Source organism: Leptinotarsa decemlineata, unplaced genomic scaffold (genome assembly GCF_025532065.1).
Source record: "Leptinotarsa decemlineata unplaced genomic scaffold, Ldec_3_MD MMD2_tig00026354_RagTag_RagTag, whole genome shotgun sequence".
NCBI classification, from domain to species: domain Eukaryota; kingdom Metazoa; phylum Arthropoda; class Insecta; order Coleoptera; family Chrysomelidae; genus Leptinotarsa; species Leptinotarsa decemlineata.
Window position 1 is genome coordinate 24,211,401 of NW_027412702.1, and position 27,847 is coordinate 24,239,247.

Genomic DNA, 27,847 nt, shown 5'->3' on the forward strand with positions numbered 1-27,847 from the left:
ATATTAATTTTTAGGAAAGACAGGTTTTGGCTTTCTTCTTCTCATACAAGAAAGTGTGAGAATCTCCCAAAGAAAAGAAGGAAGCAATTGATTTCAAAATTTACACAGCACTTCAGGAAAATTTTTAAGACGCTCAAGAGTGGTGCCTGTGCGAAAGTAGGGATTCATATTGGATTTAAATAGCTGGAGATCAAATTCTTTTGAAATAAATTTCTCAGAAAGTTTATTCCACATAAACGCAGTTCTCTATACAAATATGTGCAGTTCATGCAAAGAAGTAACTTTCAGGCACAAACTGAATAAAAAAGTCATCTCGTCACAATCACTTTCATATGCACATGGAATTACACGAAAGAAAAATACTTTGGAAACAACTACTTTTCTATTGATATTGAATTATACTATTATGGAATTGAATCAGATATTATTCGCAGGATTGCTACACGATGTAGCATATAAAAGAGGAACAAAGAATTTCCTTCAATTCGAAAGGGGTACATTTTTATGAAGGAATAATTTTTGGAAAAGAAAGTTTTTGCCTTTCAACTCTTTTCTTCATTCAAAATTTGTAAATCTTCCAAAGAAATGATGGGAGATTTCAACAATTTTTATAGTTGTTTCGAGCTTTTTCTGTCGATTTGTGTCTTTGTATGAACTACACATCATTTTGAAATTCATTGATTTTTCTTTTCTTTGGAAAATTACAACATATTTCTTGTATGAAGTAGAAATCCTAAACTTTTCTTTTCCATCAAGTTGTTGTTCAGAACTGACTGAAGTATTTTATAGAAATATGTTGAAAAATCGTCATAGTTTGAGAATTTGATTCAGTAGGAGTAAGACATGACAAATAGTTTTACACTCGATTTTTACCGAAATTATCGTAGTAAAAATCATTAAACAGCTTTTTAATGAGATAGAAAATTTGAATATTCAAGCAATAAAATAATTTTCAAACTATAAAGTAAACACTTGAACTCACGTGATTTACTATACGACCATGCAGTGGTGTAGGTAGCATTGAACATTTCATACATTGAAAAACAAAGAATCTGTGTGAGTTCGGCGAAAGTTAATTGAGGAACTGAGGAATATCATGAATAGGATATTCAGACTGAAGATGAACTTGGATAATTTACTCGTACGGTTTTTGGTTTTGATGCTAAGTACGTCAGCATAGCGCTGCTTATAAGAGGCTTTCCCGTTTCTCACAGGAACTTCTTCCGAAAGATCTCCATCTTGAGTAGTCATCAGTGTTGCTATGCAACATTTTGAAGACCATAATAGGTGGAATTGTCAGTTTCCCCAAAGAGTGCCTGTCTCGAAAATCAGTTAATCCATATCAGAGATATGTACATTTTCCATGTCACATTAGTCCAGCTATCTATCTATCATCATTGTAAGGGCCAAGAGCTCTCTCAGAAATGATAAAGAAAAAACGGCATCATGATAAAATTTACCTGTTTCTATCAAACCTCGTCTCGATTTCAAAACTGGTTATTTTTCGATTCGAAATCTGGTCAACTTACCTTTGACTCCTCTATATTCCTCAGTGGAATTTTAAATAACAAAACATACAACAATTTCATTTCTTGGTCTGAATTGTACTAGAAACTTGGATGACGTAGAATGAATGGGAACTCCAAATTTTGAGGACAGAGAGCCATTATATGACTAACATTAACAAAATGACCGGATCAATATTTTCACAGACAGACTATTCTAGGGGCACTGACGAACCCAAAACAGACATAAAGACTGAACTGGTAATATCGAGAGGAAGTGAGGAAACTGGAGGACAGGAATGAACTGACTGTAATTAACGAGTGTGCCAGATACGGATTCTCAACTCCCTATATAGGGCCTGAACCAAAATATTTGGTACGGAATCAGATTAGGAAATGGGTCTATTGGATTTCATTCTTGTGTATATGACCATGATATGATTACTTCCAACAGAAATGCTCTTTCATAGCTCTCCAGACTGGTAAAGATCAACCAAACTTTCCCTGCTAATAAAATGGCTGCTGGCTGAACAAACAACCTCTGGAATGTTCAAACAGAAATTCCACTTTCAATTGAAAATATAGCTCAATTTCATCCCTAGCTACAATTAAATATGAAGGGAAAATGTTCGAAAGATCAGGAATTTCATTAATATCGATTGCACAATCCTCTTTTGTGGATTGAGAAGGACCTGCAGAATAAGTATTGAGCTGAATATCTGAAACAGATGATGATGAAGTTTGAATTCATTGAAAAATACATGGACAATAAAAGGAAGAGTAAAATTCAACCCGATTCGGCATTTTCCACGGCTATCCGTTTGGAACAACTCTGAATCCTTGTTTGAAAGTGGTTGACAATGTCTCGTGGTTAATTTCATTAGTTCGGATTTCCATTGTCTAATATGATTCTACTATGATTCGAAATCTATGAAAAAACAAATAAAATTAGAATGAAAAACTGAAACGAATGAAATAATCAAGATACGAAATGAAAGCGACTACAGAGAGCTTTCACCTATCCCTTTTTCCATCTCTACGCTTCACCGGTTCAGCGGGAAATCACTGTTAGGCGGAGTTGAACCGATTTTTACTTGGTTTCCATATGTTTATATATGTTGCGTATATGTACACTAACTTGGCTGAATGTGTCGTTGGACAACACAATATTTGTCACCACTGCAACATATATGCAGCTTCTTTGAACTTCCTCCTGAACCAGTGTTCCTTCCTGTGGATGATCTCGGCTTGGGACCACTTGATGTTTTGTTGATGAGTCCAAACATGCTCTGCTATTACCGATTTGCCGATTTCTCCTTGCTGTATGTTTTTTGTGCTCAGCAATGCGGATTTTCAATGGCCTCCCAGTTTCACCGATATAAGAATTGCGGCACTCACATAGTATGCGGTAAATGCAATTTTTGAAATCACAGTCCTCGTTTGGTGGCCTGGTTTTTATGGGGCAGCTACGGATGATGTTTCCGGATCTGAAGAAGGCTCTGATGTTGTATTTGGACCCAATTCTTCCTATCCTTTCCGATAATCCTCTGACGTAGGAAAGTACAAGTACTGGTTGTGACGGATTCTCTTCCTTGCGAGGCTCTTGCTGTCTTCTAGCCAAAATCAGTTAGTTGAACCATCACTTTGGAGTAACCATTCCACTGAAGATATTTTTTGATGATGCCCAGTTCCTTTTCGAGATTTTCCACCGTAATACAGAGCCCGAAAGCTCGATCCACTAGAGTCTTGATGATTTCCTCTTTTGGTAGATTGAGGGAGGTTGATTCGTGATTCAGGTAATGCCTCATGTGAGTGGATTTTCGGTATACAGATGTTTCCCACTTAGTGTCGGTCTTTTTCACCAATACGTCCAAGAATGGCAATTCGTTGTGGGCTTCCTTCTCCATTATAAAAGTGATGGAAGGTCTTATGTTGTTGATGTGCTTCAGAAAGGTGACTAGTTCTGTATTCCCATGGTTCCATACTATGACTCGGGGCTTCTTCATTGGCCAGAGTTTCTTAGATTCCTAATGATAATAGACAATGGAAGTCCAGACTGATGAAATCAACTTTGAATCTATTGCTATATTCGTTTTATTTGGTAATTTGTTATGCTGCATACCAAAAACTGTTAATTTCTCTACCCTCTCTGCCCTGAAAATTACCTGCCTGATTTTTGATGATCGTAATACAGCAAAACTTTATCTTCTAACTATTTTTATGCTATAATGTAAAGCATGTGTATATTTATTCACATTTATTTAAATTTATTTACAAATACATTCCTGATTTCTCATGTATATTTTGTCGAATATATTTGCTGCATGTGTGGACGCCTCTGCTCACTCAATTGTAATAACCATTCCAAATATAAATTCTCAAACAAATCAGGTTTGAAGTAAACAATCCAAGTCAGTGCATTACTGTGCATTACATATAAAATGTCATCAAAAATAGAAGTAATTCTTGAAGGGTTTTCACTTTTGGAAGGACCTCATTGGGATATTGAGAAGCAGTGTCTTTATTTTGTCGATATTCATAATCACAGTATTTTCAAATACGTGCCATCTACGAAGAAGCTGACTAAAGCAGTTATTGGTAAGGACATACTTCTATTTTCTTTCATCGACTTTCGTGTAGTCACTTTGATAAAAAAATTCAGTTATGTAATAACATGTTAGGAATCACACGTTAAAAGGTAAGACCTCGTTAGTCCTTAGCTCGCACAGTTTCTCAACTTCTGAGAGTTGTAGTTCGTATAGGGGCAAAGGCTGATTAACGAAAAAACAGATTTTAACAGATTTTCAAACAATGAATGTCTGTTTAAAAAAAGTTGATGATGAAATCTAATGAATGAAAAGTCGAATTGCAAATGGAATATATCAGATTATAACAAATATGAAGCGGTAGAGCAAATAAACAAAATTCTACAATTATAATTTTTGGCGAATATTTCAAAAACTACCACTAAAATTCTCCATCTGAAGAGAGATTGTTCTAGTTTTCGAAAATAGTGAGGTTTTGCCCGATTCAACCGACCTTGTAAGTCTTACCGTTTACCAGATAGAAATAGTGTTAGGAGGATTAGCTAAAAAGAACGACCTGTATAGTAGTTCACGCATCAATTTTATCGCATGTAGTTGTTTTCTGTATACGGTCGAAAGCATCTATGAGCTGAATACTTCACATTTAATCTAATAAAATTATCAAACAATTTGTTGTGAATACTGAACGAATCGAAACAGTTTATAGAAGTTCACGCGACTTGACGTATCTACAAAATGGCACCAAATGTAGAAGTGATATTGGAAGGTTTCTCTCTTCTGGAAGGCCCACATTGGGATATTAAAAATCAGTGCCTTTATTTTCTCGATTTTCATAAGCACAGCGTTCATAAATACGTGCCGTCTACAAGGAAGTTGACTAACGCAGTTATAGGTGAGGGTCCTTTGGATTTTTTATAGATTAACAAAAAAAAGTGTGCCATTAGAAAAAAAAAAGATCATTATCAAATGCATACTATCAATTATTTCGACGTAAGAAGAATTCAACGTAGAGATACAAATAATTACTTAAGGCTAATTTGGTTTTTAAGAAATTCATGGGAAGAACTGGAAAATTTCCTTTTCTATTTCGCACTGTTTCTTCTTTATGTAAAGAGATTTTGAAAGTCTAATTGAACTTTTTCACGTGAACTTTTAATTAGGTTCTCGTGTGACTTGGACCACATTCGACTTTGGAATTTTGAATAATGACCTGCATTTTTTTGGAGGCAAAATATTCATGTAAAACTGTGAAATTAGTTAGAAATAATGATTTTCTCTACGGTAACTTCACGAGTTTTAAATGAAGTATTATTGTTTTATTACGACTGTGATAATCATATGCATCAAGTAATATATCCTTTTATGTACCATGACTGATTTTCAAAAAAGGGTTTTCACAGAATCAGCTGTGGTACATAATGGAGGGATTACATGTATGTGATGAAAAAAACAATTAACATTTACACGTTGAACATCAAAATATATTGTTGATCAAAGAATTGCTACAAATAATACAGGTTCTATTTTAACATGGTCGAACGGTAGCCGGGTAGTTCGACGTGGGTGCTTTGTTCATTCACTTAAATCGACCGCCGTGTTGGTCGGTGGTTCAAGCCTCAGGCTGAACGATCGATTTTCTCTTGCGATCGTCCAACCCATGTTGGGAATCACACGTTAAAAGGTAAGACCTCGTTAGTCTTTAACTCGCACAAGTTTCGACTTCTGAGGGTTGTCGTTCGTAGGGGTGCGACAGCTGGTTAACGGAAAAACATATTTCAAACAGATTTAAACAGATCTATAGCCACACGTAAAACCAATTGCTGGCGTGGCGACGGTCGCCATACACAAGCCACTGTGCGATTCTTTTCCCACTGGTTCGGCGTTTCGCTATCTCTCTGACATGAAAGTCCTTGTGGCAAAGTATGGAAATATTTCCAATGTATCTGCATCACAAGAGATATAGCAAAGAATGAATTTTTGAAAATTTTGGTTTTATCGGTATATCTTCTGAACCAAAAAACTGAAGTCAATTTTTTATACCATTCAGTCGTATTCAAAACCAGACAAGTTTGCCACAATTCAACCTAATCTGTTTCCACGATTTTGTTTCGACATTTCCGTACATTATACCCGAATTTGAGTATGACAATGGTCCCATAAGTACCCGGCCTGACCTAGAAATGGCGGTAGTTGTTTGAAAAATATCACTGTATTAGAAAGTACACAATCTATAAAGCATATGTTTCAAGTTTGAAGACGCTGCGTTGTTTAATATTCGTTTGGCAGCCATCAATAGCGAACGTTTTCGGTGAATTTGTGAAAATGAAGAAAATTGGTCATCGTAGTGTGGTACAATACTTTCATTTGAAAGGCCTCAGCCCAACCAATATGATGCCCTCGACAGAAAAAAAGCATATCTGCAAGCTTATGCAGATGACCTTGTCATCTTGACAAGGTCCACGTCGGGAAGGGTACAACGTTGGACGTTGTTCAAAGTTGGTGCCTGAGGGAGCAGATGTCTGTCAACCCCAGCAAAACTGTGATAATTTCCTTCACCAGGAAGGGAAAATTGGACGATCCAACTCCACTTTCCTTCAATGGGGAGGTCATTCCATTTGGAACGGAGGTGACATATCTTGGCATTGTCCTTAATGAAAAACTCACCTGGAACGTTCACTTGGAAAAAATTTTACACAAAGCCAGACTATCCCTATGGACAAGTCGAAGGATTTGTGGAAAAATTTGGGGGTCAGGTCCCAAACAAATTCAATGGATTTACGTGATGATTGTCAGACCAATGATCACTTATGGTGCAATTGCCTGGTGGCCGAAGGCTTTACAGAAAACGGCCCAAGCGAAGCTCTCTGGCTCACAGAGACAGGCTTGTCTGGCTATCACTGGTGTCATCAGTACCACACCGTCAGCGGCAATGGAGATCCTTCTAGATCTAACTCTCCACATTTTTCTGGAGAGAGAGGCTAGATGGACTGTATACATACTTATGTACATTGCCAATTACACAAATCAATTAAATGCAGAGTGCAACAGACTGTTGGTTGACATTGGAAGTCACAGCATTTTGGAAATGACCTCTGACTTTATGCCTCCAACTGTCAAATACGAAGTGCTTTATAAAGTACTGTTCCCGAGTAGAGAGGATTGGATCCTCCGGGAGAAGAAATATTAAGAGCAGATAGTTGTTGGTTCACAGATGGATCAAAAACACCTTCCGGTTTTGGTGCAGGTGTTTTCAGTCGCAGACCCAAGACAGAGATATCAACCTGCCTAGGAACCTATGCGAGTGTATTTCAAGCGGAAATTTTCGCTATTGAATTGTGTGCGGAGAGATTGAAAGAATCCAACCTCATACAGAAGTCAATAAAAATATTCTCGGACAGTCAAGCGGCGTTGGAAGCTCTTGGCTTCCACCGAGCAACGTCTAAATTGGTAGCAAATTGCCAAAAACGACTCTTCTCGATAGAAAGATTCAACAGATTGCCTCTGGTGTGGATTCCTAGCCATACTGGCCTGGAAGGCAATGAGGCTGCCGATTCCCTCGCGAAGGAGGGTGCTGGAAGCAGTTTCATCGGACCAGAACCTGTCATTGGCATCATTTCAGGCTTTGCCAAACAATGGTTGAACACCTGGATGGCAAGAAGATTTATGGACTTCTGGCAGAATCTTCCAGAATTGGCTCACTCCAAGGCGTTTATTTACCCTTCGAGGCTTGATACCAAACAGTAGTTGGATCACAGTAAGGATGAACTACGATGTTTAACAGGCCTTCTTACAGGTCACTGTTATTTGAATCATCATATGCAGAGACTCGTACTGTCGGAAGACATAGTATGTCGCCTCTGTGTGGAAAATTATGAAACAGACACCAGAGCACATACTTTGTGCCTGCCCCGCTGGGGACCGAATCAGGTTTTTAGAGTTTGGCAGAGCCGTACTCTCACCATCTGATCTGAAAGACTACCCACTATACAAACTAATCGGCTTCGTAAAGAACCTGGGTTTATTTGGTTTAATGTGAATAGGTGTGAGCCACACTAAAGCCTTGTGGGTTACGGTGGGCATTTTTACATTTCCTACACCGTTAACGCTACTGGTTGCGTTGACGAGCCAGGAAATGTACTGCGTATCAAGCTCTCCGTTCCCAAGACGATGGACGCAACAATTCGTGATTGATACTCAAAATGCCTGAGAGTAGGTCATAGTGGTGATAGTAGGTAGTAGGATTTTTCTGAAAGTAATAGAAACAAGTTGGGTGATAATTTGTGATGTATAATATCAATTTAATGTGTCATTTACATATATTTTGACAGTAGGTAACATTGTGTAATAGGTTAGGTTAGGTTAGGTTAATAATATATGAATAAATGCAGAAATATGTATACAGGTAGCACATTTTAATGTTTACATGGCTGATAGCATTTGGTTGATTAGGCTCAATATTTTTACCTAATGATCTCTTCTTTTTTGATCTCTTATTTTTGTTTCTTAAAACTTTGAAGGCCTCTAGCTCTAGCTAGCATGCTCTAGCGCCAGCATGTAAACTTCTACTTGCCCGGCGTGCAATAGAAGTAGGTTGGACTTTTATCCTTCTCGTTTTTTAAAATTACAAATGCTTGTGCAGATATTAGCAAACGACTGAATATTTTCAATAGTTTCGATTTTCTTAGCCTTGAGGACGTTACCACAATATAGCAAAACGGCTCTTCGCTTATAAACGTCTTGTTCCTTTCTCTTCAAAATACGTCTTCTTCTCCTTTTTGGTGGCGAAAAATCACTTTCCTATAACGGTTTTGCTGCTGTAAAAAAATCTCTCTATCATAGCAAAAAATTTCTCTCAGCGTACGTACATTCATTGTTCATACAAATGATAAATTGATCGTTTCATATGATTTACTTGGATATTGGCAAGAGTTTCACATATTTCATCACTTGAAGTGGTAGCTATTAGTTTCGACTTATTGAAATTTTTGGCAAGGGATCCCTGCATCTTTAATTTGCTTTCATTTTTAACCTCAATAAAGATTTAAGCGCCACAGTTCCTGTTTCTTTTCCTAACGCTGCTTGTTTTTGTTTTCTTATTTTTAGCATTGTGCTGACAAACCCAATATTTTCGATACTGTAGGTTTTTATTTCAGGATATGTTCTGTTTACAATCCACTCTGTGCAAGTAGCTTTAGGAAAGTTATTAATCCAATTGCAGTAATATCTACATCTCTTTCGATGTTGGTTCTCAAAATGAATTTGTTTTTGTCTATATCAATTATTCTGATATTACTATCAAACGTTTATACAGTTTCTTCTCCGCCCTGATTCATCTTGACAAGCCTACCTTCACAAAACAAACAAAATATGTGAAATAACTTTTCTAACTTGTACGTGAACGACTTACTGGCACCATAGCAAAAAAAACGCGCGAAATAATAAAGCACGTGGCGTTGCACCCACTATCTAGATCTAGGGAACGGAGTGTTTGGCACTCAATACATTTCCTAGCTTGTCAGCGCAACAAGTAGCGTTCACGGTGTAGGAAACGTAAAAATGCTTACGGTGAAGGGTTGAATAGACCTACTTACTTTGGAGCTATTGTAACCAATATGAAAGCTGAACTGGATTCTACACTGGGTCAGTCTGCTTCTTCTTTCACAATAGTAAGATATTGGATAGCAGAGCTTAAACGAGCCCGTACGAGCTGCTAAGACGAGCATTGCAGTGGTCGACCTAATGAGGTGACGGCTCCAGAAACGGTACTGAATGATTGTCGACTGAAAGTGCGCGAGCTAGCAGACTTAGTGAGTATTTCAAAAAGTTCGATATATCGTATATTATCTGAAGATTTGGACATGAGAAAGATGTGTGCAACACAAATCCTTCATCGCAATTACCAAAATTAAAGTTTGAATTGCTATTTCAAGCATCCTAATCGCCAGATTAAGCCCCTTCGGATTATTTTCCATTCCCAAACTTGTAAAATGGATCAGTGGCAATTCTTATTATAAAAACGATATTGAAATTATTGAATGTCGCTGGGACAACTGTATAGAGCTGCAAGGAGAAAATGTTGAAAAAAAAATTGTTTTTTCGAATTTTTTTCCTGTCCTGTATAAGTCCTAGTCCTGTTGAGGATGCTACTGACAACAGTAGTCGCGTCAAAGCTTTTTTTGTTTTTTTTTTGGCCTTGGACTGTGAGTTTTCATACCTGCCGTTTAGTTTACTAATGCGGCGATGAGGTAACGGTCGAAGTTCTCGAGTAGAAATTCGAGAATCTTTCTCCTTCGAAAGAAACGCAGGAACTCGCAGGATAGTCTTTCGTCGAGTAGAGAGACGTTGAGAACTACTCGAGCACTTCAATCTTTACCACATTGCCTCTGATGATGTCTACCGCAGTGGTAGACGAAACGTCAGACATAAAAACTCGCAGACCATGGCTGAAAAACCTGGAAAAATGTTTCGTCACAGTTATCTCCGGCCGTGAAAGTTTGAATTCTTTGATCAACCGTAGCCGCGTCCGGGCCTGGAAATTGCTTATCGCCAGATGTTGAAGTGTTTTTGTTATTTATCAACCCAACTCTGAGGTTTATCTGAATAATCGTTGAACTCAAGTAGCAATCATCACGTAATCATGTAATTTGGTACGAAACCAAAAAAAATAATTCTGAACTCAATTGTATCTTCTGAAATAAAACTATAAAAAACTTTTTGAAATATCCCAACCTTCAACCTATTCATAAAACCATATGAAATCAGTATCAACGTCATCAATTAGAACATTCTAAAAATGCCTACCGAAACATATTTATATTTTCTTCATTTCGTGTAACTTCAAGAGTACTGATCTACTAAAAGAAGATAAAAATAATATTTACATGAATCTCAAGTTGAATTAAAGTGGTCTTTCAAGAAAGGAATTTACCAGAAATAAGGAATCTCTGTCCGATATATTTTTTGTAGTAATTTTCACATGATCTTTTTGAATTTGATGTTGAAGTTATGCCTTCAAGTTTTTCCATTTGAGATTTTTCTTACAGTTTCATTTTATTTCGGAGCAAAACTTGCGACAGGAATGAAATTTCTACATATCAATAATTTAGCTAAATTATTATGTCAATAGAGACGCATAAGATGACAACAAATTTTTATGTGACAGGCGCTCTAAAAGCGGATTTGAATCCCTGGTGATTAAATCAATCAGAAAGTTTATTTCACATAAACGCAGTTCTCCAAATGAAAGAGTTCTTGAACAGTGGAGTTCGAGGTGTACTGAGTTAAACCTAAAAACGATGAGCAGCCACAGCCCGTCAAGAATTTCTGATATGTACCGCTCTTGGTGGAATTAAATGTCCAAGTCGCTTGAACACCTGTCCTAAAAGTATCTATAAAAGAGAGACAAATCCCCATCCTTTCTTCGATGTTCCAGACTATCAACTTTTACTACAACTGAATCTCGGAATTCAATATTATCGTGAACTAGATGTTATCATCGAACCCTAGAAGAATGGACTTAACATATTTTCGTCATCAGTCTGATTTTTGTGTCCTATAATTTTTTCTCTGATCTCTAAACTGATTTATCACTGTATGTGAATTTTTATGCAAATAGATATCCATACTGTATACAGGGCTTTTCATGATGAGCGTTAATTAGCCGTTTCTGACAAACTATTTAACGGATCAACCTGAAAATTTCACAGTATGCATAAATCAATAAGACCTACACGCCTAAAATATTTCAGACGAAGCGGCGTTGTCGCTTCTACCATAAAGTAGCGGCTTCTTTGATTTTTCAATTAGAACACCCCGTATATAATATCATATTATGATTCATCATCACTTTGTCAACAAATTCATATACTATTTCCCTATACATATCTATTACCGTTTAGAAGATATAAATTAATTTCGATTTTTTTTTTACCAAACATGAACTTTTATAAATGCTGATAATCTTGAATTCTCTTGCACTAAAACGATCAAATTTGAAACGGTTCAAAATAGTAGAGATCAAAGTATCTGCATTTTTTGAAGACCCTGTATGAGGCAAATGAAAATATGACTCGGAGTAAAGATCCTCATAGTTTCACTCCACTCTATTTCAAATTTGATCGTTTTAGTGCAAGAGAGTTCAAGATTATCAGCATTTATAAAAGTTCATGTTTGGTAAGAAAAATATCGAAATTAATTTATATCTTCTAAACGGTAATAGATAGGTATAGGGAAACAGTATATGAATTTGTTGACAAAGTGATAATGAATCATAATATGATATTATATACGGGGTGTTTCATTTGAAAAATTAAAGAAACCGCTACTTTATAGTAGAAGCGACAACGCCGCTTCGTCTGAAATATTTTAGGCGTGTAGGTCATACTGTGAAATTTTCAGGTTGATCCGTTGAATATTTTGCCAGAAACGGCTAATTAACGCTCATCATGAAAAGCCCTGTATAGTATTATCAAATTTTTATTACGATTGGATTATTAATTACTAAATGTTTGTGTGAAAAACTTACCAATATTAAAAAAAAAACAATAAGTGCCTCACCCGAGTCAGTTTAAACTGTAGACTTCGCTTGGACATCAGTCAAAGACTTGTTGAATTGTTCTCAGTTTTACAATCTATCATTGAATTGCTTTTATATTCTTGATTTCAGGAAATCACAATGTTTCAATAATTATACCAATCAAAGATAAAAAGGACAATTTCGTGATAACCGTTGATAGATCAGTGTCAACCATAACCTGGGATGGAGAGAGTAACACTGTGCTGAACCTCAAGAAATTGTATGAAGTTGATCATGGAACAGACCATGTCTTCAATGATGGAAAATGTGACTCAAGTGGAAGACTTTGGTCAGGTTAGTTTTGATTTGAATTCTACTAAATCGGTAGCGATATTTTAGTTTATAATTGTGACTGTATTGGAAATATTATTGAGCTAAATGTTGAAAAGTAGGCTGGTAACTGTGGTCTAATATGAATCCCACAAAAACATTTGATTAGACGAGTAAATACATATCGCTTGAACTAAAAAATGTTGTATATTACTGGAGGTTTATTCCAACACCTCAACGCGTGTTTCGATCACCAAGTGATCATCTTCAACTGTTTAATGAGATGAGATGGGAAAATGACTCGACAAGTGAATCATAGTATCAATAACCAATGTATCTGTTACAAAGTCAGACTCTCAATTTTCAAAATCAAAGATTGATTTAACACTTTTTTGTTTTCGTCACAGGAACTATGGGAGCACATGCATCCACTATTGATGGAATACCTCCAGGCAAAGGAACTCTTTACAGTTTTCAGAATAATTTGGTCCAGAACTACAGGGGCGGAATTGGGATATCCAATGGTATTGCTTTCAACAAAGAACTGGGAAAAATGTACTATATCGACTCTATGAATGGAACTGTAGATCAGTACGATTTGGATATCAATCGAGGAACTTTATGTGAGTGAATTATTTTGTTATGCTTTAAATTACCTAGAAATGTGTAGATGATTGGTTTGGAGTTCAGTTCGATTTTTTTTATTGCAATATGTCTCATCGGTGTCCGATATTGAAATTTTTTCATTGAAGTTCAGATGGTGTGCTAATAACAAACTTTTGTACTGAAGTACTAGAAGTGAATACAGCTTACATTCTGAAATCTCCATATGAGCAATCACATATTGTATCTACCAGCAACCATATTCTATGAGGGTTGAAGTGTATTCAATGTTTTTCAGTCAACTTTTTGAATTTCTCCTGAAGCATATTTCTAAGAACAATTCTTCAGTAAAGAGTTGCTATCAGCAACACAACGTCAGCGACCATGGACAGTTATCGAATCCTCTTTCGTCTCCGCATGAACATACAGAAGCAATATGCATATTGCTGATTGTACAAATTAGACTCTTACTGAACAACATTCTGGGAATTACCTCCGATTTGATGCTACCAAAAGTCAACCTGCCTTTATACAGTCCTAATTGCGAGTAAAGGACTGAATCCTTCGGGAGGAGTTAATAACTAAGAGCAGATATATGTTGGTTCACAGATATATTGGAATCATCCTGTAGGTTCTAGTGCAGGTGTATAGAGTGACCGAGCCAGGACTAAGGCATTGAAATATTCTTCGAAGAATGTCACTAAATAATTGTTCAACTACGAGAAGGTTATGTTGTCTAACATACTTTCTTACAGGACACTCATTTGAATCATTACTTGAAGATACTTGGACTGTCGAAAGATCTAGTGTGTCATCTGTGTTTGAAGATGATAAACCAGAAGACCAATAGCTACTTTTTGCCTGTATCGTTATAACCCAAATCAGGTTTTCAATCTTTGACAGAGTTTCACTCAGAGGAATGGTGGAGTGTGAGCTACAGTACATCCTGAAACATATTCGAGGATTGATTCAATTGATACTGGGTTGAACCGAACATTGAAGTTTTGAACATTAGTTTGAAATCTAATTATGTTGTAACACTTGTTGATCGTGTCATCAGGATTTGTGAACCATATCTTCTTTAAGAAAAACCTTGTCATCTAGATCAGGCTCTACAGCGCAAGAAATCGAATGTAATCTATATCCTAGAAGAAGAAATACTCCAACTTTGATGACGAAGTGGCAACCAGAGTCTATTTGCCTTACATTGTCATGGACTGCATCGAAAAACTGTTTGAACGTCACAACATCAGGACCATTTAAGAGCCAGCTAATCAACCAAACAACACTATCAGATCGGTCAACGACAAAAGAAAACATCTGACATCCGCCGATGTTAACAGGATTCCCTGTTTCTGTGGCTCAGTTTACGTCGGAACTACCAACAGCAGCATCAACACCAGGATACAAGAACACAAGCATAGTTGCAACAGGAGAAACTCGCGATTGGAGAACATGACCTCGAAATGAAATACGAAGAAACTGTTTAATTCAACGCATTACTACGTACCACTTCATACAGGAAGGCCCTTGAAATCAATGAGCATCTCAACAATTTCAACTGAAAAGAGAAGGCGTACTGGTCAACAAAATGAGGTATCCAGTAGTCAAGAAACCTATACATAGACTAGAATACAACTCCTATCGACATCCTACCAGTATCATACATGTCAACAACGTGGACCAATCAGAACGACCCAGCAAAAGTAAGGACCAATCAGGAGAGATAATTTACATGGAAACCCCGCCTTTGTTCCCACCATCAGATCCACCACCATCCATATCATCATCCCGACTATCCTCTGAAAGTATAAATACGAGTAAATATTCAGCTCGCCAGGGTCCTTTACGACTTCAATGAAATACTTCTTGAAACGAAAACTAATACATTTCATGTTTTCAAAATACGGAAATAGTCACATCGTGTTTTCTATTATAGCGAACCTCCAACCAATATTCACCAGAGAAAAGCATGGATTCGACGAATGTTTGTTTGACGGTATGACAATTGATTCAGATGGCAACTTATGGGTAGCAATATTCTTAGGCTCAAAAGTGATTAAAATTGATCCAAGACGACCTGAGACACTTCTAGAAACTATAGAATTTCCAGCATCCCAGGTGAGTTGATCAATCTCCAAGCATTCAATATTTCATCGTGATTGATTTCTTTTGAAGAGTATACATTATGTGTAAAATGTATTCAGCAAGAGTCTTAAATTCTGTAGAGAATTTTCACGAATAGTAACTTATCCCTCCTTTTCTCTTATGGCCTTCGATTCATTCTTCAGAACATCATTTTGGTACAGTTATTTCACTGAAACAAACAAAAAAACAATCACCTCTATTGAATGGATTAGAGTACTGAGTATATTGTTTTTGATAATCTGTCTTGTTGACGTTTGTGACACTTGTATTGACTTTGACGTTATTCCATCCAGCGATATGACTGATGGGACTAAGCAGCCATGAAACTCTGTTGGTGGTTAACATAGTCATCGACATTGAAAAAAATACAATATTTTCTCTTACTTTGTCAGCAAATTGATGACTGAACGCATTGAAATGTACCAAAATATAGAAAATGATTCAAAATGAATATTTATTGTCATAGACTTTCTTGTAACTTTGGTCTCCGGATAATGTTTATTTATTTATTTATTCATTCTACACACTATTCTACAGGATGAACCCAATTACACAATAGGTAGAAACAGTAGCATTTACAAATATGTACTTCCGTAATCTATATAAAAAATAAATAAAAACAGAACAGTCAGTTAGCTACGAAATGTCTTTTGATTTGTACAATCGGGCAGTTGAATATATCTAGGACACGACTAACAGAAATAGAGGTATCGCACATTGTATAAATTGGGGATATTTTCATTATATTTGCTCGCTTAGTGTTGAGATAAAAGGTGACACTATTCCACCTAGGAACCCAAAAATTGTAGCATGTAGCATGTAATAATTAAGAGCAGGTAATGATATTATTATGATTTTGAATAAAAAAGAAACGAATAATATCTACGCCTTACCTCAAAACTACAAAAATTATGAGTTTCAAGCAATTCATAATAGGGTATTCCCACAGAAGGATACCTGCCTTTAAGTTTAAAAGATATATATTTGAGGAAGCGCCTCTGTAGGGCTTCTAGTTGATTTATATGAACCTGATAGTAGGGACTCCACACAACAGCCTAGATCGAAAAAAGTGAAATAAAGTAAATGTTGAAGCTTTTTCGAAGTCTTTTGTATTTCTAACTAAGAGTCCATACATACGATAAGCAGCTGTGAGAGTAGTGTCAATATGTTTGTTGAAAGAGAAGAATGAATCAAAAGTAACACCTAGATCAGTGAGTGTGTCAGGACGCTCCAGAACTTGAAGGTTTATGACGTAGTTATGTAATGTCAGATTCCTTTTCAGTGAGCAGTTATATTTGAATATGTTGAGAGATAGATTATTCTGCTGACACCATGTAACATCACGATATAAATTCAGGGCGAGACGTTCGCAAAGATTATATTGTAATAGAGTTTCAAGTCATCTGCGTATAAAAGGAAATTGACATCAATCTCAGCTTCGATATCATTGATGAAAATATTGAACAGTGGGGGTCCTAGGTTTGACCCTTCTGGTACACCAGATGTGGCTACATATTCGACAGACTTGAGGCCATTGATTTGGAAATACTACATACGGTTGTAAAAATACGATTTGAAGAGAGTAATTAAGCTATTGGATAACCCAAAAGTCGAAAGCTTGTTGAGCAGGATACTATGGTCTAGTCTGTCGAACACTTTAGAAAACTCAGTGTAGATGAGATCAGTCTGAGACTGACAATCAATAACCTCCGCAATACATTGAGTGACTGTTACAAGATTGGTGATGGTTGAACGTCCTTTCATGAAACCGTGTTGATTGGGGCTAATAATGTTGCTAACATGACAGTAGATTGTCTTCTCAAGGAGCATCTCAAACACTTTACAAAAGTTGGATATGATAGAAATTGGTCTGTAATTTTTTATCTCCTTTTTTGAAAATTGGACACACTTTCGACATTTTCCATATTGATAGTACAATACATATATATTTAATGTTTTTATTACATTGCTGTTAAACACGATCCAAGCAGTTTCAGTACGTGCTGCGGCAGATTCATTGCGGTGATTTTTGTACAGGTAATCCGCAAACTCCTGGTAGGGTGTCTTGGTAAGAGGCATCTCCTTCCACAAATCTGGCGTTAAGTATGCGTAAGTCTTTGCAATTGCTGCATAAGTTGCCTTGGCGAAATTACCCAGAGTACCAGTGGAGCCCTTGGCTGATGTATAGCAGTCTTCGATACCCGCCATCTGCAGTAGTTTCTTGGGAACAGGAGCAGAAACGATACCAGTACCACGGGGAGCTGGGATGAGACGTACAGTTACAGACCCGTATTTTCCGGTGACTTTGCAAGGCACTGTGTGGGGTTGACCGATTTTGTTACCCCAGTAACCTCTACGAACTGGTACGACAGAAAGCTTGGCTAAGATGATGGCTCCACGGATAGCAGTAGCAACTTCTTTGCTGCACTTCACTCCCAAACCAATGTGGCCTTTGCTATCACCAATAGCTACGAAAGCCTTGAAACGAGTACGTTGACCAGCACGTGTCTGTTTCTGAACAGGCATGATCTTCAAAACCTCATCATTCAGTTCTGACCCAATGAAGAAATCGATGATTTCATACTCCTTGATTGGTAAAAAAAACAGGTAGATCTCCTCCAAAGAGCGGATCTTACCATCTTTTACCAACCGTCCTAGCTTAGTTACAGGCACCCATTCCTTCTGGTCTTCCTTTCCGCGACCACGGCCTCTACCGCGTCCACGTCCACGACCTCTGGGGCCCCCTCGGCCACCTCCTCTACTACCACCACCGAATCCACCACGGAAACCGCCACGACCACCGGCTGGAGCTGCGTCCGCCATTGTTTAATACTTCCTCCAACACTGTTGTCGAACGAAAGATAGTACATATAGTACAATTGATGTTTTCAGGCATATATTGATTAAAGTTGTTAGTGATTCAACCAGAGCTTAGGTACAATCTTTAATGATGAATGCTGGAATTTGCTCAGATCCTGCAGTAAATTTAGGCTTAAATTCTTTTAGGGTATGATAAACATCTTCATTACTAATATTTTCGATTACTAGGCTGGGAGTATCAGTACTGTTGTTCGCATGGTCACTTGATGTTGACGCTATATATCAATCACTGAAAAAATCTGTTAATTAACAAAGCCTGTATAAAAAATATATCAGATATAAACTGTTTCTCCTGTCTCTGAGTTACTTGATTCTGATACAACAGCTTTCATAGGTTTTGAAATAAAACACAAAATTTGCAGTATGATATAATTAATCAATAAGCTAGTATTATCTAATAATATTTTTTTATTATCAGATCACTTCTGTTGCGTTTGGCGGAGCAAATTTGGATGAGCTTTGGGTCACCAGCGCTAATTTCAAGGAATTTTCCCCCGGACAGAAAGGAGGGTCGTTATTCAAGGTCACAGGAATCAATGCTAGGGGCTTGCCAGCTGATGAGGCTGTTCTGTGAGATTCATTCGTAGAGATGTTATTTTGAAGGCGGTGGCGGAATACAGAGTTACATGTTATGTAATTGATAAAAAAAGGTGTTTGCATGTATTAAACTAGGTCAATAAGTAGCAAAATAGAATACAATAAATAATTACCTCATAAGACTGCCTGTTGCTTGTAACTTACCAATAAAATTCAATATATGAATCTTACGCGATGGTAAACGACTGAAAAAATATGTTGTTATCCAAGTCAATATGTTGTTATCCAATACTATAGTTGAGGTGCAAGAGGCATATAGGATAAGAAAGTAACTTTGGACTGGGCCTGATTCATTGTACATTCATAAAATTTTGTTCTGTGTGGACATGAACTGAAAATGTATCCATACTTTTTTGCAGAAAAGCCAAAACTAGAAATGGTAAAACAATACTAAAGTTGGGTTAGGCGCAATTGTCAGAAGATGAAATTTTTTCGATTAGCCAATTTTCTATAGCTTGTGCCTGTATTTCATAGTCAAGTATATCATAAAACTAATTGCTTGTTGCTTGTAACTATTGCATTACGACACGACTTCAGTGTATGAATTATAATCTTCAATAAGGAGATGAAGTGATACGAATACAAGTATATCATGTGAAATGAAATTTGGTATTTATTTTTGAAGTTGTCACCCAAAGGTTCGAATTGACGAAGCCAAAATATTGTAAATCCAGAATTACAAAGATTAAGTTCTCTATCGATCACATAGATGGCGTCTTCGTGAGGGAAGATGTCATCGCCGTTGTTTACCCGCACCTGTTAAGCGTGAAGGCAAAGATCCAGGGTCGGGTGGCAAGCCTGTACCCTTTGATAAATAGAAAATCTAAGTTAAGCCTAAAGAATAAAATCACGATCTATAACATGATGTTCAAGTCTGTCATCATGTATGCTTCAGGTGTTTGGGGACAAGCGGCTCCGACTAACATCTCCATCTTTACAAAATAAAATTCTACAGATGATTGTGAATGCTCCGTGGTTCGTGCGGAATGAAGCCATCCGCAGAGATTTGAAGCTGCCTTCCATTCAGCAGTCCATCCAGTCGAGAAACCGGCGAGTTTTTGATTACGCCGAAACTCACGAAAATCCGTTAGTCAGGGAAGCTATAGATTACGCTGTAGACGACCCCTCCCGATATAGAAGGTCCCGACACTCTGTCGAATGAGGCCCCTATGTCCTCCGTTAACAGATGAATAATATCTTCATCCATCTCACCCCAGCCAGGTAGGGGTATACAGCGAAGGGCGGTATGGATGTCTGAGGACTTTCATGCCACCATCAAACACCAGTCATGACCCGTTTGTCTTTCTGACAAACACCAGTTAAAAGGGGAAGGGAGCCAGGCTTCAACCTGAATAAACTCAAAATGGATTACGTCATGCATTTATCCACTGCGGAGCCACAACCAGGACAGAGTGTCCTCTGCGGAGCTACAATGAGTTTCCTCCCAGGATAAAGAACCTTATCCGGGAGAGAAATCGACTCAGACGAGTTTATCAGCGAACTCTCCACCCTGGAGACTAGGCTGCGGCTAGCAGAATGGCCAACCAGGTTAAACAGGCCATCACTGACTATAGAAACGAGAGGTGGAGCGAGTGTTTGGAATCGCTCGAACCTGGGGATGATGAGCTCTGGCGAGTCATCCGCAGGCTCGAGAAGGGGAAAACCGCTCCCTTCCCTCTTCACGGACAGCGCGGCATCTGCTACTCTCCCGCCGAGAAGGCATTGGCATTTGCAGATACAATGGAGAGTCAGTTTCGACTTAACGTTGATCCGGATGATGATATTAACCGTGATATTCGGTTGGAACACTGGGTTCGGCGCATCCTTAGGAAAAATGATGACGATGTGATCCGTCTAGCTTCAGAGGAAGAACTGGAGGGGTACATTAGGGCCTAGAAACCCAAGAAGGCTCCGGGAATTGATTCAATCAACAACAGGTTGTTGAAGCAGCTCCCGGAGAACTTCATCAGATACCTGCTGGATATTATCAACAGCTCAATCACTCTCAGATACTTTCCTCGAAGATGGAAGCATGCCACAGTTGTCATGATTCCCAAACAGATTCCGAAAGTTGATGACCGAAATGTTCTGCCTGACGAACAATTCGGCTTCAGGAGGGCACACTCCAACGAGCTGCAGGCTCTGACACGAGTCAAAAATTCCATCTCAGAGCTGAACAAAAGAAAGACAGTCCATCTTGTCCCCCTGGATATTTCGAAAGCCTTCGACCGAGTCTGGCACGAACGCCTGCTACACAAAATGCTCGATTTCGATCTGCCTCGGGGTCTGGTCCGGTGGATTAGGTCCTTTCTGAAAGGCAGAACATTTCAGGTCCGAGTTGAAAGAACCCTGTCTCCCGTCAGGCACGTCAGCCTTTACGTGAGCGACCTTCCTAGGTTCGATCACGTGAAGGTTTCCTTTCACTCCGATAATACGGCTCTCCTCGCTTCTTCCATGGGTCGAGCGTTGGCGGTCGTCTACATGCAACGCGCATTGGACGACCTCGAACGCTGGTACCTTGACTGGAAGATTCGAGTGAATCCAGAAAAAACTCTGGCGATAGACTTGGGGAGACGTAAAGTTTTTCCAGACACAAGGGTCACGATTTCAGGCAGGAAGATTTAATGGAAAACGCGAGTCAAGTACCTAGGTCTTTGGGTAGACCGCCGACTCACCTGGGCAAATCACATTGATTATATCAAGAGCAAAGTGCAGATGAGGATAGCTAAACTCTATCCTCTGGTCAATAGAAATTCAAAACTCAATCTCAAAAACAATATTTTTCTATACAACACGATGTTCAAGCCTGTCATCATGTATGCTTCAGGTGCTTGGGGACAAGTAAAACCGAGTTGGTGAGTTTGTAGTTATCCAACAGGTTGAATTATTAGTAAATAGCATGATAAAATTGGCGACATTTCCTTTGTTCTATTTTCTTTTATTTTACAGAATTTAACATTTTCCTTTTATATAAGATTTTACAAGTTGTTTTTTTATCATTTTGTCCATATAATCTTTTTCTACTTATTATAATTTATATTTGAACCTTTGGACTTTCATTTTCTCTTGGACTGAGAAAAATACCATTCTCCTAGAGTGAGATGAAGTTAAGAGAACAAATAGTTATTTATGTATCAAGGGAATTAGGAGGGCCTTAATTACCGATGGCAAAGTTTGCGTCCCGAGGGCCTCTGGCCCGAGGGACAGCAATTGCCTGAGGTTATTAAGGCTCATTAATTCCCGTGGTACATAGATAATTTTATTTCTGACCGATTTCAATAAAATTTTGTTCATTTTTGAAACGGAAAAATGTACCAATTCATTACCTTCCCGGTATATTTGAATCAGGTACCGTTGATTATAGTAGAGTTTTCTTGTTGCTAGGTTGTTGCTATGTTACTTGTTTATAAACAGAACTTTGTTATCAAGCTGTGTTTGCGGTGAAAACGTGTTTTCTACCCCAAATATAATGGAGGATATTTTGAAAAAAACTGAACAAGCAAGAGGATCATTAATTCCATCGAAAAGTGAAGCCGTATACCAAAAAGAATACAAGATATATCTGGACTGGCTGACACGGAAAAATGTTATGCCAAAAGATGTCACTGAAACTGTATTTCTGGCATATTTTCAAGAACTGGTAAGGAATTTTCTATGTTTTTCGGTAGATTTGGTAGTAATTGTGTTTATTCGTTTCAGTCAGAAACGTATAGTCCGAATTCTTTATGGACTAAATGGTCAATGCTAAAATCGATGGTGACTATACATGAGAAACGAGATATCACCAAGTTCAATGAACTACAGGCTTTTTTGAAACGGAAGAGTAAGAGTTATAAGCCGAAAAAGTCTGCTGTTTTATCTCCTAAAGATGTTATCAGATTCCTAAAGGACGCTCCTAATGATATTCATTTATTGCATAAGGTAATTTTTTTCTTATTTTCCTTTTTGTGTGTATTTATTTCCTTTTTTTTGTTATAGGTTGTTTTGATTATGGGTTATTTTGGAGGATGCAGAAGTCAGGAACTTTTGAATATGAAGATATCGGATATAGAGGACCGGGATTCCGTTATGGTAGTGAACGTACCGGAAAGTAAAACTGGTGTATCTAAGAAATTTACAGTTGTGGATGAAAAAGAGTTCTCCGCTTTGCCTTTATTAGGACTTTATATGTCTTTGCGTCCTAAAGGTATTGAACGATTTTTTTTGAGCTTCCGACAAAATAAATGTACATCTCAGCCAATTGGAAAAAACATGTTTGGGAAAATCCCCAGCAAAATCGCAATGTATTTAGGATTGCCAAACTCATCTTCCTATATGGGACATTACCTTCGTCGCACTTCTGCTACTGCTCTAGCCAATGCAGGAACAACTATGACTAACTTAAAAAGACACGGAGGTTGGAAAAGTTCCACGGTGGCGGAGGGGTATTTGGAGGATAGCATCGAATTGAGAAATAAAACGGCGCGTATGTTGTCTACTTTGTCATCAGAAGAGGCAGGTACCTCGACTGTAGTGAACAGAAGCTCCAGCCATACAAAAGAAGAAATTGTTTCCAGTGGCGGAAGTAATTTTCAGGGAACATTTCAAAATTGTACATTTATTATTTGTAATGACGTGAATAAATAAAATATGGTTCAGTTTTCATTTCTATTTATTTTTATTTGTGAAAGGTAGAGGGAATTATAAAATCTATAATGTCCCAAGGGAGTTATGACCCTCTTTATTGATAGCGTAACTATGACGATATAAGCTTATAATATCCCGGTCAGAAATAAAACAAATAATATACTTTTTGTCAATCTATCGAGAAGAGAATAGTGAATGGAAAGCATTTTAATTAAGATTGAAATTCAGATTTGGAACCAGATAACGAGAGAGAATAGAAGTGGGTATACCAAATAATCAGATTTCAAAAAGACCGGCCTTCGTGCGATCGGCACGAACCGTACAGCCTTCTCGGAATTGCCTTGATATTCAAAATTTTGATGTGGAAAAAATCTGCATCTGGTGACAGCAGCTGCCAAAATTGATTCAAAAAGATTAAATAAGTCAGAAAGGAGCATTTATTACAAGGGTTTTACAAAACCCGCGACACGTGTTTCGCTATACAATAGTTTCTTCAAGCGCAAACTTGAGGAAACGCTTGAGGATTTAATTACGAAACTGTTTCTTTCAGTTTGTGTCAGTTTGCATGATCCACATATTTTTGTACAGATTTACTTTAACACGCTTTAATTAGCTTCAATTGTATGTTTGTTCGTACCCGACTTCTGTAGACTCGATTTTGACTAACTTTGAACGGGCAGATTTATTTTAAACTTTGTTCGCTATCAGTGACAATACAATAATTCAATGAGCTTATCTCATTATCTTGATCAGGATAGCCAGAAAAAAATAATTTCGTCACAAAGTCTCATCGATAGGGGTGCGATAGGGAAAGTTAGATCAAAAGTGAATATGTCAAAATGTGTCCCCCTGTATACTATTGTTGAGGTGTATTATTTCACCTGAAAATTTCAGGTGTTATTTCACCTGAAAATCATATAATATCATAATGAAAAAAATATCTGTAGAGAATGTCTACGTTTGAAAAGAGAAAAATTAAAATTGATTGACATTTCTCACGAACTTGTTATTTGAATTGGTTTAGAGGAAGCTTCAAAAACTGTATATTTGCCTTAATAACTAACACTAGTAAGCCAATAATAATAATAATAATCATCTTTATTTCAGAATATGCCAACAATACAATAAACATATATTGACAACATATAATGAAATGACGTTACTGAAGGTTACATGATACAATGATCTTGCGTAAATAGAAATATAAGATGCATAAATAAAGATAATTTTAAAAATTATGATTAAAATAGTCCGCAATATTACAAGGTTCCAGATGTATGAGTACCTTTTTTATTTCTCTTTTGAATTTATTGATGATGACCAATGCTTTTATTCTATCTGGTAATTTATTGAACAATCTAATGCACATGTATTGTGGGCTATTTTCAGTTACCGTGAGACTGTGAACAGGGTAGTTGATATTTCTAGTCCTAGTTTCATATTTGAGAGGGATGTAATTTATAATAAACAAAGATTTATTTCAAAAAAAGAACATTAAACATTCATAAATATAAATTGCAAAAATGGTCAATATATTGTTTGATCGGAAAATACTTCTGCATGATTTCCTATATGGCATATTTAAGATTATTCTTAACGTTCTCTTCTGAATGATAAACACTTCTTCCGTATCAGCACTGCTTCCCCAAAACATGATGCCATATTTAGCAGCTGCTTCAAAGTTTGCATGATACATAATTTTTATTGAACTGAAATTTAGAAATCTATTGAGAGTTCTCATGGCAAACACGACTGAATTTAGTTTCATGCATGATTTTGTTATTTGCTCAGACCAGCCCAAATATTCATTAATGTAAACACCTAAGAATTCAGTACAAGGAGCTATCTCTCTCTTTCTATTTTTCATATTTATGCTTGATGAACGTTCTATCTGTAGCTGTCTTGGACGAAACAGGATTGTATTAGTTTTTGATTCATTAAGAATCAATTTATTACTTTCAAACCAATGTTTGGTACCGCCAAATAGATTACTTGCATTTTGCATAAATCTGGAAAATTATCACCCCCGAATAAAAGGTTTGTGTCATCAGCATAATTTGTAATAAACTGATTTTCTTCAATACTGGTTGCACATAGATCATTCATGAAAATTATGAAAAATATTGGACCGATAGTACTACCCTGAGGTATTCCGATATTTGATGATGATATTTCAGATTTATAAATTTTTTCTTGATTCTTAATGCACCCTCTTTGAGTTTGTTCAGTGAGACAAGATTTAGCCCATTTCAGAGCATTCCCTCTAACATCATATCTCTCTGGTTTAACCATCAACAGGTTTCTATACAAACAATCATAAGCCTTGGAAAGGTCCAAACATTCCCAAGGTTAGTGACTTTTTTTCCATGAAATATAATATATTTTGAGTGAACTGAAAAATGGCCGACATTGTTGACCTTCCTTGGATATACCCATGTTGATTTTTACTAAACATGTTGCATTCATTGAAGAAGTCAATTAATTGTGTACAATATGCCAATTCAAATATTTTCGCAAAACTTGGTGGTATACTAATTCTATGATATGATTTGGTGTAACTTTTTTTAAGTATAGCGACTTATCATTTTCTGTAATATTATTGAAAGATGGAACATCAGGAATATCTTTCATCATTTGGATTACAATGTTTAATAAATATTTATTGTATTCAACTGTGATTACTTCAGGTTTTCCTTTAATGAAATGTTGTTTTTCCCTGTCAATTCGTTACATGTACTCCACATGCACTTTGTTTTGTTATCAGACTCCTGAATTTTTTTGTGATACAAGTCTTTTTTTGCTTTTATTAAAAGATTGTTATATTCAATTTTTGCTTCATTATACTGCTCTTTGAAAATTGGTACATTTCTCGAAAGAATTAGTAAAATTTCTAATCTATGTTTATACTTCAGTACTTCATCATTTACCATGGTTTTCTTATTGTCTTGTTTCGCTCGCACCTTTTTGAGAGGAAGACATTCATTAAATATATTTATAAAATTGCTAATGAAAGAATTCCATTGCAAGTCAACTGATGATATGCTATGACTGTATGCTTCAACCCAATTTTGTTCCTTTAGTCTGTTAGTGAAGTTAATTTTATTCTGTTTGTTTTCTATAGAAAACGAATGGACTGAGCTTTGAGAACTGCGAAAGTTGGTCACATCAACCTAGAAAAGTCTCGTGTTGCCCTACACGCTCTAGAGAACAATCTTATAATGAAAAAGCACTGCTCGCAAGGTTGAGACTGTAAAATCTGCGATATGGAAAGACGAAAAAAGAATTACGCACCCAACGTGCCAGTTCTGGAGTGTGAGAGGACGTGCGTTAAATTGATTCTTCCTTAGATTCAAGTCCAACCTTTTAAAATTCTCAAGTGACCTTTGGAAGGGAAAATACTCAGGAATTTTCAATTACTTCCTTGACGTAAATGATTATTCAAATTGGTTATTTCAATTTGTTGTCGAAGTGATAATGATTCCACCAGTGATGATGACCAACATATTACCGAACAAAATGAACTTTCAGATAAGAAACCACTCAACTCAAATGTTTGATATTGCAAATTATTCTCATTAATAGGCTATAGCAAAATGATTAAAACATTATTGTTGAAGAGGTAGCATTATCAATGCAATACTTGTCAAATTTAATCGACTCATGTCTGACCGTGATAAATTGACTTCTATGGTCACGTCAATGGAGAATGGACGACAATTTTGAATGACGATTTGAAATGGACACAAATTTTCCAAGACAGGTATACTAGGAATACTTTTCTCAAATGCTAATCAATGAGAATACAAATGTTTGCCGGTTTTTAACAATAACTGTATTTTTGAATCTGAAATAGTTCTGGCATTAGATTGAAGTGCAATTTTATTTATTCTCTTCGATGGTTCATATACATTATGGAGGTACGAACCACTATGATCCATCGTTCTAACAATCAATGAAGATTTCATTTTTAATAGTGGTACCACTATATTTCAATTGTTTTCTTGTAGAGCGATTTCACTCAAACGTACTTCTCACTTTCATGTCTTCAAATTTCATGCGAGAACAAGGAATTCTTCACGAAGAACAACATTAATTTT

At 36.9% G+C, this 27,847-nt stretch overlaps 2 protein-coding genes and 1 pseudogene across 3 annotated transcripts; 2 read left to right on the forward strand and 1 right to left on the reverse strand.

Moving 5' to 3' along the window:
• The first annotated feature begins 3,904 nt into the window (after positions 1 to 3,904).
• On the forward strand, positions 3,905 to 19,244 carry LOC141486466 (regucalcin-like). 2 transcript variants are annotated; one of them, XM_074184503.1, is made up of 5 exons: positions 3,905 to 4,103; positions 12,717 to 12,920; positions 13,304 to 13,519; positions 15,439 to 15,620; positions 18,946 to 19,244. In XM_074184503.1, the coding sequence occupies exons 1-5, from the start codon at positions 3,947 to 3,949 to the stop codon at positions 19,099 to 19,101; spliced, it is 915 nt and encodes a 304-aa protein (XP_074040604.1). In that variant the 5' UTR covers positions 3,905 to 3,946; the 3' UTR covers positions 19,102 to 19,244. The 2 variants fall into 2 exon arrangements, with proteins under 2 accessions (XP_074040604.1, XP_074040603.1); XM_074184502.1 differs by lacking the exon at positions 3,905 to 4,103 and adding an exon at positions 4,733 to 4,943.
• LOC141486369 (small ribosomal subunit protein uS5 pseudogene) lies at positions 15,795 to 18,519 on the reverse strand (annotated as a pseudogene).
• Positions 19,245 to 19,393: 149 nt separating the features above from the next.
• LOC141486465 (uncharacterized) lies at positions 19,394 to 23,768 on the forward strand. Its single transcript, XM_074184500.1, has 3 exons — positions 19,394 to 22,764; positions 22,824 to 23,045; positions 23,103 to 23,768. Exons 1-3 carry the CDS (start codon positions 22,594 to 22,596, stop codon positions 23,748 to 23,750), a joined length of 1,041 nt encoding a protein of 346 aa, XP_074040601.1. The 5' UTR covers positions 19,394 to 22,593; the 3' UTR covers positions 23,751 to 23,768.
• The last annotated feature ends 4,079 nt before the right edge of the window (positions 23,769 to 27,847 follow it).

Bases quoted from the DNA above. Each gene is read 5' to 3' on its own strand.
- LOC141486465 (XM_074184500.1), top strand. From the start codon at position 22,594: ATGGAGGATATTTTGAAAAAAACTGAACAAGCAAGAGGATCATTAATT. The intron at 22,765-22,823 runs GTAAGGAATTTT...TATTCGTTTCAG, and splicing joins TGGCATATTTTCAAGAACTG to TCAGAAACGTATAGTCCGAA. The intron at 23,046-23,102 runs GTAATTTTTTTC...TTTTTGTTATAG, and splicing joins ATATTCATTTATTGCATAAG to GTTGTTTTGATTATGGGTTA.
- LOC141486466 (XM_074184503.1), top strand. From the start codon at position 3,947: ATGTCATCAAAAATAGAAGTAATTCTTGAAGGGTTTTCACTTTTGGAA. The intron at 13,520-15,438 runs GTGAGTGAATTA...TTTCTATTATAG, and splicing joins TATCAATCGAGGAACTTTAT to CGAACCTCCAACCAATATTC. The intron at 15,621-18,945 runs GTGAGTTGATCA...TTTTATTATCAG, and splicing joins TAGAATTTCCAGCATCCCAG to ATCACTTCTGTTGCGTTTGG.